This window comes from Gracilinanus agilis, chromosome 2, assembly GCF_016433145.1.
Source record: "Gracilinanus agilis isolate LMUSP501 chromosome 2, AgileGrace, whole genome shotgun sequence".
Taxonomy (NCBI): domain Eukaryota; kingdom Metazoa; phylum Chordata; class Mammalia; order Didelphimorphia; family Didelphidae; genus Gracilinanus; species Gracilinanus agilis.
In genome coordinates this window covers 331,867,986-331,881,248 of record NC_058131.1, presented here as the reverse complement: position 1 = coordinate 331,881,248, position 13,263 = coordinate 331,867,986, and the positions used below count along the sequence as shown (strand labels likewise).

The following is a 13,263-nucleotide window of genomic DNA, read 5'->3' as shown; positions in this document are numbered from 1 at the left end:
CACTCAGGGACTATTCAAATAGTAATACTTGTGTGATTTTGAGTAAGTCATTCCCTCCTTTGGACCTCATTTTCTCCACCTAAAATGAACATTTGTGAAATAGCCCCGTCTAGCTCTGATTTGATATGCTCTCACATTTAGTTATCTAAGCCACCTTCTAGCTCTGACATTCTACAAGTTTCCTTTTGACTCTAAGATTCTGTGTTCTAGGGTTTCATTAAATTCTAACATTCTGTATTTTAAGGTTATTCCTAACGTAAATATTCTGTGCCCTGAGATCTTATCTACTTCTGAGCATCTGAATTCCATGATTTTTTTTAATATACCTTGCTTAGAATTCTCATCTTCTAGGCATATTATAAAGTGCTCTTCCTACTTTAGAACTTCCTACCTAAATTACCAACAGTGGAATTTCTCTCCCCTTCTCCATACTAGTTTTCATGAGATTTTCTGAGTTTAAGTATATACAAATGATTAAAATTAGGGATTGGAAATAGTCAATCAAAACAGAAGATCCCTTCACAAGTGATGGCTTCTTTGATCCCTATAACAGGAATGCCCCAAAGAATGTTTTGTCTTCTTTGGTATAATCCACAAGAGAGATGTCACTGACATTTACCATCAGCTTATCCCCCTCTTGCATAGGAAAAACAGCACCCAGGTAAATTGGAATAAACCAATTGCTGCCTATCTCACAGATGGACTTGGTCCCTGTTAAAAGCTGTGTTGGCTCAGGGTATCTGTCAGTGACTCTGGTGATGACCTGAGTTATGTAATCTGGTTTGGTGGATCGATCCTTCTGATTAATTTTACCACATTCTGGTGTGCTGCCTCGAAAAGTGACTTGTGAATACACAAAGTAATCTCCTGACTCTGGAATCACCAGGAACTTGTTGGTGTAGTTCATTTGGTTTTTGACGAAGGCAGAGCCAAGTTTATGTTCCCACTGGAGAGCCGGCCATGAATCTTTCATAGGAGTTATAGGATTCTGTCGAATAGCTAGGGAGAAACACACAAAAATTTAGCTTTGCTCACATGGGATCAATAGATCTCTGTAAAAGAAATAGCAGTCACCAAGAAGGACAAATCTTTCCTTTTTAGGAATATTTATTCTTCTTCTTTTTCATTTTTAGTGTTATCTTTTGGTTTTATGCTATCTTTGTTTTCAGATATATCCATCTGTCCTCCCACAGCTAGTGACTTGTCCCTTGCAACAAAGAATTAAAAAGGAGGGGGAATACAATTAAACAATCCAATCAACACATCCACCACGTCTGAAAGTATATGCAATATGCCATCCTGAGCCAGTCAGCAAGGTGGCACAGTGGATAGAGTGCTAGGCATGGAGTTGGGAGCACCTGGGTTCAAATTTGGCCTCAGACTCTTCCTGGCTGGGTGAACAAGTCATTTAACCCCATTTGCCTAGCCCTTACCATTCTATCTACTAGACCTTACCATTCTATCATAGAGTTGTTACTAAGACAGAAAGCAAGGATTTAAAAAGGAATGTTCTACACCCAGAATCTCCATAAACTACAAAGAAGAGGGGAGGTACATCTTTTCACCTCTTCTTTAGGGCCATACTTAGTTATAATTACACACTATTCAGTTTTCGGAAAACTATTCAATATCATCACCGCCACCATCAATCAGATATGTTAGGTGGCATAGTGGAGAGAGCGATGGGCTTGAAGCCAGGAAGACCTGAATTCAAATATTTTCTCACTTGTGTGACCCTGCCTGAAGCAAGTCACTTAATTTTTGCTTGCCTCTGTTTCCTTAACAGTAAAATGAGAATAATAATAGCAATGACCTCCCGGGATCGTTGTGAGAATCAAATAAGATCATATTTGTAGATGCACCAACTGCCTCATAGGCACTTAATGAATTCTTATTTCCTTCCTTCCTCCATCATCAATAGGAAGAATATATTGAAAGCAATGAACACAGGCAATATCAGTCTTAATGAATGCTTTCAAAGCCATAAAATGGACTATAACTGACTTGAAAAATATGCTAATAAAAGCTTACAAAATATCAACGGAACACAGGGCTCATTAATGTAAGGTAGCTCATCTATGGAATAATGAATGATTCTTACACTAAAGGAAGAAGAGGATGGATAGAGATTCTTAGATCACATGATAAACAGGTCCCAAACCTATAGAAATACTTTCAGAATGGATAGAAAGACATCATTTCATCAAGCAAAGGTAAATGCTGATAACTGGTACATAACATTGGATTTGTTAAATGTAATCAGTAGTTACCTATGGAGATGGTGAAAAAGCTAAAATCTAAGAGTGTCATCAAAATTCCTTCCCCAGGTGACATACCCATGAACTCAGACAAACATATGCTGACAAAGAAGAGAGAAATGAATGACTGAGACATGCAGATATGTTTCTGAAAACAGAATTGTTTGTGATGGTAATTCAGGACTAGATTGTCACTGCCACTTATTACAGAAGAGTTGTCCTTAGGGATCTTGGATTTGGTGGTTAGTGCGGATTATACAAAGGAACAGAAAATTTTGTGCAATACATCCTTGCAGGATACAAAAATTTAACATCTATCAAATAACTTGGTGATAAATGTAAGTATAAATAACAAAAGAATGTGAGCAAGATGTGACCCAGAAGTTAGAACTATAGATCAGCAACTTCCTATCTTTCATGAAGCAACATGAAGACACATCCTCATGTTACAAATACAGATGTTAAAATATTCTTGAGAAGTCAACTGATAATAAGCTTACTGGAAGCAGAGCATCATTACAGATAGACCATTGTCCACTATCAACTGGATATGACATTAGTTCATTCAAAATGAATGATTTTGTTAGATATCATCATATAAATACTTATAATCACATAAATACTCGAAGCCATGTGCAATGAAAATCTTTCAAAATATAGAGATGCAATAGAAAAAAAAATCAGAATCTTGAGGGAAAAGGATAAGGTCCATAACCATACCCTTCATCCCGTCTCCTACTGGACTTGCATTAAGGATGCTTTCTGTGAACCTACATCCTAACATTTTTATTTGTTTACTAAAAAATAGCCATTTTTGCTTCTGCAAGAATCTAGAAATTATTCAATATAAATGAATGTTACCATCAAAGTGATAAATCCTGAGACTTTTTCCATCTGAGTTCCATTGAATAAGATGAAGACAAGATAATGATAATAACATTAACAACAGCAACACCTTTACATAGCACATGGACTTGGTCAACTAAAGTTCTCTTCTGTAGCCCCCATTAATGCAGAGAAGTGATTCTGGCTTCTTGATAATATATCAGGGGAACACAGCCTGGGGCAGGTTTATCAAGTTGTCAGTTGAAGTACAGTCAAAGACTCAAAATTACTTTGGGTTTTGAGGCTTCCAAAACATCTGCTCTAATTAGCAGACTGTTGTTGCTATTGTTTAGTCATTTTTCAGTCACGTCCAACTCTTTGTGACCCCATTTGGGGTTTTCTTGAGAAAGACAATGGAGTGGTTTGACATTTTCTTCTCCAGTTCATTTCACGGATGAGGGATTGAGGCAAATAGGAGTTGTGATTTGCTCAGAGTTATATAACTAGTAAGTGTCTGAGGCCAGATTTGAACTCATGAAGATGAGTCTTCCTGGCTCTGGGCCCAGCACTCTCTCCGTTATGCCACCTAGCTGCCTCATTAGCAGAACATTAACTGTAGGGTTAAACCCTGGATAATCCCCAAACAATAAATTTGAATGTCTTCTTGGCTGAGTTATTGGACATGTTGACTGTGACATTTTTTGGCAACCAGATCTTATAAGCTACTGTGGTGGAAAGGCAAGACTAAGCCAGTCTGGAGTGAGATTTTTTTCTGGAGATATCCATGAAATCAATTAGTGAAGACCTAATGGAGTGAGCCTGTAATTTGAATGCCTCCAGTGGGGACGTGATGAAGTAGAGCATCATCCTTGATTTTGTGGTGGCTTTTGGATGTAACTAGAGAACTTTGTGGGAGAGGGGACATAAATCAATAATTTCTCACAAGAGAGTAGGACTGAATGGGCAGCTCCAGCTACAGATTCTAAAATTTCTGATGTTGAACAGTAGCCTAATAAAAATAATTATCATCTCTGTAGCCTGTTTTTCTCAATTCACTAAGTATTAATTAGAAGACTAGGAGTTAATTGTCTCAAATTTATAGAACAATCCAAGAACAGTTTATTCATTGTAGAGAAAGAAAGGGATTCTTGAGCTTTTGCATTTCCCAGATAATTAAAATTTACCCCACACTCTTTTAGTGCCAAAACTTATTTAAAAGTGGATTTGATATTTATAGCTGTCCTTTTTGTGGTGGCAAAGATTGGAAACTGAGAGGATGCCCCTGTATTGGGGAATGGCTGAACAAATTATGGTATATGATGGTGATGGAATATTATTGTGCTATAAGGAATGATGAAGCAGTTGATTTCTATAAGAACTGGAAAGACCTCCATGAACTGATGCAGAGTGAAATAAGCAGAACCAGGAGAATATTGTACACAGAAACTGAAACACTGTGGGATGATCAAATATAATAGACTTTGCTACTACCAGCAATTCGACAATCCAGGACAATTGTGAGGGACTTATGAAAAGGAATACTATCTACATCTAGAGAAAGAACTGTGGGAGTAGAAATGCAGAAGAAATTATTCACTTACAAAGATGAATAATATGGAAACAGGTTTTGAGTGATATTACATGTATAACCTGGTAGAATTGCTTGTCAACTGTGGAAGGGGGGAGGGAGACAACATGAGTCATTTAATGTTGGAAAACTCATGTATAAATTTGTCACTGGAATAAGATAAAGAAAAAATTTCAAAATACATTTAAATAGATGGAAAAGAGAAGCTTGTGGAGAGCAAAAACAGCGAGAATGTGCAATATAATGGATAAAATGTCAGGTTTGGAGTCAGGGATACCGGAGTTCAAATCCAGCCTCAGACATTTAATAGCTCTGTGACCCAGGACAAGCTGCTTAACCCTATTTGCCTCCATTTCCTCATCTGGAATATGAAGACAATAGCACCTACTTTTTAGGGTTGTTCTGAGGATCAAATGAAATAATAATCATAAAGTGCTTAGTAAAGTGCCTGATACATGGTATTTCATAAATGCTAGTTATTATTATGATCATGATGATTATCATGGTGTTATTATTCTAGAAGAGCTGGGTTTGAATTGTTCTTCTTACACCTTTTAGCTATATCACCACAGGCAAGTTATTGAACCCTTTGGGTCTTAGTTTTCCCAGATAGCCTCTGAGGTCCTTTCTAGCTCCTGAATTGAAAATTGTCGATCAGCTAGCATTTATTAGGTGCCTAGCACTGGAGATACAAAGAAAGATAACTCTCCCCCTTACTAACTTTACCCCTCTATAAATCTTCCTCACCGTAGTCCTACCAGAGAGGTGCCACAAGCTCCATTTTATAGATGAAGAGAATGAGTCTCTGACTTGCTTCTGATCACATAGCTAATAAGAGTCAGAGCTAGGATGTGAGCCCAAGTCTCCTAAGTCCAAGTTCCACGCTCTTTCTGGTGTGTGTCTTCCTTTTAGCAAAGAGACTGTATCTATGATCCACAGATCAGCCTACATAAATTTAGAAACGGTCATCGCCAGAAAGCTGGCTACCAGGTGATCATTGTATTTTATTTCATTTTGGGCCACCTCAACTCACACCAATCCCCTACGGCATAGAAGATGTTGCCATCTCTGTTGGTGGAAGTAATCCCAAACCAATGAGATCTGATATACTTTAAATACTGAATGGAGTATAGAGCTCTTTTATCATGTGATTATAGAATTTGGGGCTGGAGCTGACTTAACATGTCATTTAGTTTACAGATGAGGAAAATGAGGTTCAGAGAGTGACTTGCCCAGTTTCCCCTGGCTGATAAGTACAAATCTGAGGGTTTCAGTTCAGTATGGGTCAACAGTATGACAGATCCCACAGCTACTATTGTGCTTGGAGAGGAAGGAGGTGGTAGTTCTTTTCAGTGGTATACTGGTAAATATTTAACAACTGGCTCTGAAAAAATAAATGTGTCAGGGCAGCTAGCTGGCTCAGTGGACAGAGTACCAGACCGGGAGACGGGAGGATCTGAGTCCAAATGTGATCTCAAACGAAGCTCTTAGCTGTGTGATCCTAGGCAAGCCACTTAACCCATTGCCTAGCTCTTACCACTCTTCTGCCTTGAAATCAATATATAGTATTGATTGTAATATGGAAAGTAAGGGTTAAAAAAAAAGTTGTAGGAGGAAGATTTTGGTTCAGGATGAGGAAAACCATCCTAAAAATTAAAGCTGTCCAAAAAGGAATGGAAAGCCTGAGAAAGTTGTGTTTTTTTCTTATTGTGGGTCTTTCAACAGAAGCTAAATGGCCAGAACCACAGGCTCACCAAGTCTGAGAATTAGAAGTAGAGCCCATCTCCTCTACAGGGGTTATGGAGAAATGCTCTCTATAACATCTGGCCATCGATGTCCAACTGGCCTTCAATGCCCAGGGCAAGCAAAAAGGTTTTAACTTCCCATTAGTATGATTCAGTTTTGTAAAAGGCACCCAGGCTTAGTTGACACCTTCATGTATTGACAACCACAATGAATCTTCCCTTAAGTGGCTGATTATGCTTCAGTGAGAAGTTTAAAGAGAGCACTTATTCATTTGTTTGCTAACTCTCTTTCCTTTGGCAGATATAATCTGATGTTTGATCTTTAGCCATCACACATACATGCAGACACCCCCCCCATCCTCCCCCCCCTACACATGCGCGCACACACACACACACACACACACACACACACACACACACACACACACACAGGAGAGGTCTCTCAAATAAATGATTTACGGATATTTCTCTTGCTTCCAACAAAAAAGGGAACTCATTAGTTACCCTAAGAGCTTCCTTTTCTTTGTTCTTGATATTTTTCATCTGTCTCTCCATTGCTTAGAAAAATTAATGCATAAAAAGTAATCACAAATTGTATTGGAAGGTCAAAGTCCTGAATAAAAAGAGGTGGCTTCTTGAGATTGTCTGTGATTTGGTAGGGTCAATGTGTAACAGCAACTAAGCTGTTTATTCATTAATTCCTACTGGCTGGTGGCAAAGACCACATTTATTCAAATCTGCCTGATTTTTTTTTAAGGAATGCATTCTTTTTTTTTTTTTTCTTTTTTTTCTTTTTTTTTTTTTTTTTAAACCCTTAACTTCTGTGTATTAGTTCCTTGGTGGAAGAGTGGGTAAGGGTAGGCAATGGGGGTCAAGTGACTTGCCCAAGGTCACACAGCTGGGAAGTGTCTGAGGCCAGATTTGAACCTAGGACCTCCCATCTCTAGGCCTGGCTCTCAATCCACTGAGCTACCCAGCTGCCCTCCACTGAGCTACCCAGCTGCCCATGGAATGCATTCTTTTTGATAAAGCATTCAGGCAAGAAAACATATAAAGGTCATGGGGAGGCCTTGGGGGATATATTTTGGTTTCAAAATTTTCTATAGGAAATTGGTTAGTTAAATCTTAAAAAATAAAAACATCCCAAGTGAACAAAATTCATTGAGAGGCAATATAATATAGTGGATAAAAATGCTGCCTCAGGGTCAGAGAAGTTTGAATTTAAGTTTGGCCTCATATAATACAGGCTGTGTGATTTTCAGCAAGGTATTTAACCTCAGACAACTAACTCTATAAGAGGCTGCTAGGTGGCATAGTGGAGATAGCACTGGGGCTCAGAAGACTTGAGTTCAAATCCAGCCTCAGATACTAGCTGTGTAATCTTGGACAAGTTACTTAGCACTGTTTGCCTCAGTTTCCTCATCTGTGAAATGAGCTGGAGAGTGAAATGGAAAACTACTCCAGGATTATTTCCAAAAAAGACCCTAGATGGGCTTATGAAGAGTGAGACACTACTAAAAACAATCAAAGAACAATTTTATAAGTTCTTAGATAACTGTGGATCTGCATCAGTAGAGAAATTTCCCTTCCTGGGAGTTCTCTACACTAGTGAAGTCCAAGTTTGGACCTTCATCCTCCCAAAACAAAGCAAAAAACCCAAATTAATTGTAGAGGAAGTAAATGTTGTTGAATGGATTTCCGCGTATCTTGCTTGGACTCAAAACATTCTCAGGTGTATTTCTGAAGCTGTTTATTATGCTCTGCAGCTCAGGCACTATGAGGATTGTCTGTGGAAGAAAGGCCAATTGGTTTTGAAATAAAGGATTTCCCACTGGGTAACGACGTCTCATTGTGGCATGGAAGGGGTGCTCTTGGAGGCTATACTCATGGTGTCTATTCTATGGTAGATCTCCTGCCCAAGCACTAAAGACATTGAGTATGGAATCTTGATCTGTTGCCAGAAGAATAATCCAGTTTAGTTTAGAGATGCCTTTCACCAGGATGCAGGGTGATCAGTTTATTGACCATAGTAATTCTTGAAGACTTTTGGCTAAATTCAAATGAATTGTAATCTATGTGGGAGGAGGCATTACCCAAGCTTCTGAAATCATAGCTTGCTAACATATTGGGGCAGTTAGAGTCAGGAAGACTCAAGTTCAAATTCAAATAGCTGTGTGACCCTAGACAAGTCACTTAAACTTTGCTTCAATTTCCTCAGTCGTAAAATGAGGATTAATAGTGCCTACCTACTAAAGTTATAGCGAAGATCAAATGATACCATAACTATAATCACTTGACACATAGGAAGCATTATATAAATGCTTGCTATGTTAGCACTATATAAATGTTAGCTATAATAATAATAATTATTATTATTATTATATTGAAAAAAGTGATACTAAGTTGGATCTACTCTCATACCTTAGAAAGAATGAAGGATCTTTGGGGGATACCCTTCTAAACTTGGGATAAAATTTGGAGTCCTGGATTGGAGGACACAATGAGGGACATTGCGCCTCTATACCAATATGTTTAGTGTCTGAGAAAAAGCTGGTTTTGGGGAAGCTCGAGTGCCAGGTCTGAAGACTACAAGTCCTGGGTTCAAATCCATCCTCTGATAATTCTCAGCTGTGTGATCTTGGGCAAGTCACTTAACCCTAATTGCCTAGCCTTTATTGCTCTTCTGCCTTGGAAACAATACTTAGTATTGATTCTTTATCAAAAGTAAGGGTTTAAAAAATAGCTTCCATAAACATCCATACATACACACACACACACTTTATGTGTGTGTGTGTGTGTAGGTATGTTTATGGCAAGGTTGTTTTGAACCCCCCACCTCCCCAAATTCACTAGATGTATATTTTTCTGCTGTTTGCAGGGCACTGTGCTAGTGACAGAGGAAGAGAAGGTATGGTCTTGGTCCTTGTGAGTGGTACTGTCTTGTGCCTGTTGTCTTACCTTTTCCCTAGACTTTTCACTTCTTGCAATTGATTAGGCAAATCATAATTTTTAATCCCTGAGGAATTCTTCCTCGCCTTCCACATTTGGTAATAATAATAATATTCTTTAAATCCCTGGGAGTTTAAATGCTAAGGGGTTTTTCATGTACTTTTGTCCTGCTCATTCACAAGAAAGAAGAATTGGAAATCCCAGGCTTGATTTTTTTTTTCTGAAGAGATATGATTTCCAGTTTGAAGCCAAGAACTTTCAATCCAGGCAATTTGACAAAGCCTCAAAATTGAATATTGGGGCTATTTCAATCCATGAGTATTTCCCCACCCTAATTTATACCATATGTGAGGCAGCTTGGTGAGGTGGTTGGAGAGCCAGCCTTGAAGGCAGGAAATTGGGTCCATGTTCTGCCCCTCACACATTTAGAAGGTTCCTTTGGATCCTTTTGCAAAAAGTTCTGGGAAGAAGTTAAAACATTTTTGCCTGCAGTGGGCATCAAAGGCCAGATATTGTAGAGAAGATTCTTCCCTAAACCTTGTGGAGGGGATGGGTTGGTCTAAACATCCTCTTGGATCCCTTCCAACCTTTCCATGCTAGCTATGTGACCCTGGGCAAATCACTTAACCTCAATGTCCGAGGCAGTTCTCTGAGACTAAGTTGCAGATCTCTATTTATAGAGGGTATATTCTTGCAAAGGAACCCTTCTCGCTGATGATATCATAGTTGTGAAACCTAGCTTTGGCTCCTAAACCCTCTAAGAAGATCGATCATACTGTCTCCATCACTGAGATTATTCAATGCATAGTAGCCCTAAGTTTTCTCTCTCTGACCACGTAGCTCAGTTGATAGTGTTCTAGGGAATGAATTATTCCCAATGAAGAAAAATTACCTGTCAGATGTGCTCTTGGCTTGTCTGAATTAGACCTGTGGGGTATATCTGCAACAGAAGACAAAGCATAATTTATATATGTCCTGGTTTGCCTCAAGCTAACAGTTTTTGTTTGTAGCTCTTCCTGGAAGGTGTGACGATAGGAAGATATTCTATTTTGTATTTTGAAAGGGTATATTGGGCAGCAGTATTGTTGGGTGACCAATCATGAAGAATTTCAGTGCTTCAGAGGAGCTCACTGTTCACCTGTGTTGCTATTCCTATGGTAACTTTAATTCTAGGCATGGTGGCAGGGATGGTCTAGCCCAGTTCTTTACCTCAGGCCTGTGAGTTTTCTAAAAAATCAAAACCAAACAATTTTGATAACATAATAACAATATCATTAATTTCCTTTGTGATCCTGTGTATTTTATTTTATGCAATTAAAAGCATTATTCTGAGAAGGGGTTCCGAGGTTTCTCCAGAATGCCAAGAGTTCCATGACCCAAAAAAGATGAAGAATCCTTAACTTAATAGGTCAAGATACACTCCTTTTACTTTTGGCTTCTTATTTTCTGACTGCATTTGTTTATTTTTTTATTAAAAATTTTTTTAAACCCTTACCTTCTGTGTTGGAGTCAATACTGTGTATTGGCTCCAAGGCAGAAGAGTGGTAAGGGTAGGCAACGGGGGTCAAGTGACTTGCCCAGGGTCACACAGCTGGGAAGTGTCTGAGGCTAGATTTGAACCTAGGACCTCCCGTCTCTAGGCCTGGCTCTCAATCCACTGAGTTACCTAGCTGCCCCCTCTGATTGCATTTAAAAGATGAAAACTCACAAACCTCCACCCTTTTTTTCCAAAAAAGGGCCCTAAAGCAACACTTAAAGATCATAGGACTATAAAGAGCTATAAGGGACTTTAGAGATCATTTGGTGTTTTGGTTCTATAAGAAGGGGGGTAACTGATAGATGGGGCGTGCTCTGGAAACCCCCTTGACTGAAAGGATATGGGTCCAAGCTACTCTCATCACCCCTCCTTACTTGGGAATCCCTTGAGGGTGTAACACATGAGGAGGTTCCCCAAAATGGAAGTGTTGGGGTTGAGGGAAGTGTTGTGAGTTGAATGAGAGCCAAATGGTCCCCTTCAATTACCCAGAGCCTGGTTATTTGAGCAGAAACTTCCCCCTACCCCAAACTGACTGCCCTCCAATATTAAGTGTTATCACTCCTTCTATTCACCACCCTGGAGATGCTGCCTCCCTCCTAGAAGACACTATCCAAAATCCTATCTTAAATAACTCAATAGGGGTTTAATCAAGAACAAGGTATTCAGGGATAAAGGGGAAAGATTTCAGGGAAGAGGGTGAGGGTGAAATTAATATGGTCTAGTCTCTGTCTTTCCCAGGGCTGAGCAGTAACTTAGATTTCTTCTGTAACTTTCAATCTTTTTTAACTATCTCAGGACTCCAGTAAAACTCCTATCCTAAAAGGTTACAAATGGCTAAAGAGGGAATGTAATATCTAAAACCAACCTAGGCTTAGCCCCCCAAGGGCCATCTCCCTCCCACCAGAATCTCTGGCTCCTTAGCCAACAAGGGAAACTGCAATATTTGTCTTCCGAGATGTTCACTGAAGATGCAGAATCAATTAGACTGGCTATAGTAACCGAAGTTCTGGTAAAATCTCAGATTTAGGCTTTTTGAGATATTCAGGGTCCCCCGGAAAACACTGCCTCCCACCTCCCTTCCTCCCCAAAAGTCCAGAGAACAGCAAGTGTCCGTTGGTTTTTCCTTCCCAGAATTCTCAGCTTCAGCCCAAGGGTCACCTCTCCTGGGTCCTCAGAATTCCATCAAAATGCAATCTTGCTTGGCCCCTTGCTTAGTCTGTTACAGTTCTCAAATTTTTTGGTCTTAGGTTCCCTTTATACTCTTAAAAAACATCAAGGACTCCACTGCTCAAGAGCTTTTGTTCAGATGTTATATCTATTGATGTTTTTGAGAAATATTAATCTTTACTATTTTGGAAATTAAAATGTCTTTTTCTTCTTATGAAAACAGTTTTGACCTTGTAGATACCCTGAAAGGATCTCAGGGACCCCTATGGGGTCCCCTGACCAACCTAGGAACTTCTTATCTGTTTAATAGAGTCATAGATTTAAAGCTGGATTGGACCTTGAAGGTTATCTGCCTTAACCTCCTATTATAGATGGAGAGCCTAAGGGCTAGAAAAAAGTTGAACGATTTGTCCAAGGTCAAGCAGGTAGTAAGTGCTAAGATTTGGATTTGAATCCAGGACCTGTGACTCCTAAATTCTATGACACTTTGCATCATCTTGCTTCTTAGGCTAAATTGCCTTATCGATAAAAAGAATGAGGTTCAGAGCTCTAGATTTTCCTGTGATGACTTGATGAATTACAGGGCTGGAAGTCAAACCTAGGTCTTCAGACACCTACTCCAATGAGCTTTCTATTCTGTTAGGCTGTCCTGCAAAGGCCCACCCCTTGCTCCAGCCCTCTATATCCAGCAACACCCTGGCTATGCCCCCTTGCAATAGCTTAGGGCTTTCCTTTGGGTGTAGACCCCCGATGAACCAGAAACAAAGGCAGTTTGAGCATGAAGCCCACCAGAATCCATTCAAGAAACATTTTCACTAATCCGTGGGGTAGGGACTTTGGAGCTAAGTTGTTTCCTCCCTGTGCACACTCCATATTTCAAGAAGAACCTCACATTTTTTTAGCATAAGAAAAAAGAAGATAAATAAACTTACAAGCTCGCTGATATAACCGCTCAGATCCCCAGGCTTTTGGAAACTGTTGGAAAAGACAGACGTAGTTAAAACTTTTCTCTCCTACAAAGAAATGCTACTACTGCTGCTGCTGAGCTCAGATCACAGTGGGGTGGGGGAAATGGCTCCTAAAAGGTTGTTCCTGGGGAGCACCGAGTACCCAGCATCTTCCTCTTCCATGCAGTTATAAATAATGATCAGCTTCCTCTTTAAATGACTTTCCTACCTTTCTTAAGTGCCCGCA

The 13,263-nt window shown here is 39.5% G+C and overlaps 1 protein-coding gene across 1 annotated transcript in view; it reads right to left on the bottom strand.

Moving 5' to 3' along the window:
* Positions 1 to 544: 544 nt before the first annotated feature.
* Positions 545 to 13,263, bottom strand: part of TNFSF15 (TNF superfamily member 15) — a 31,907-nt gene continuing 19,188 nt past the window's right edge. Inside the window, exons 2-4 of the mRNA XM_044661515.1 lie at positions 13,002 to 13,044; positions 10,258 to 10,305; positions 545 to 999 (exon numbers count right to left, since the gene is read on the bottom strand). Of these exons, the coding sequence (XP_044517450.1) occupies positions 545 to 999; positions 10,258 to 10,305; positions 13,002 to 13,044 (546 nt within the window). The remainder of the gene's footprint in view (positions 1,000 to 10,257; positions 10,306 to 13,001; positions 13,045 to 13,263) is intronic.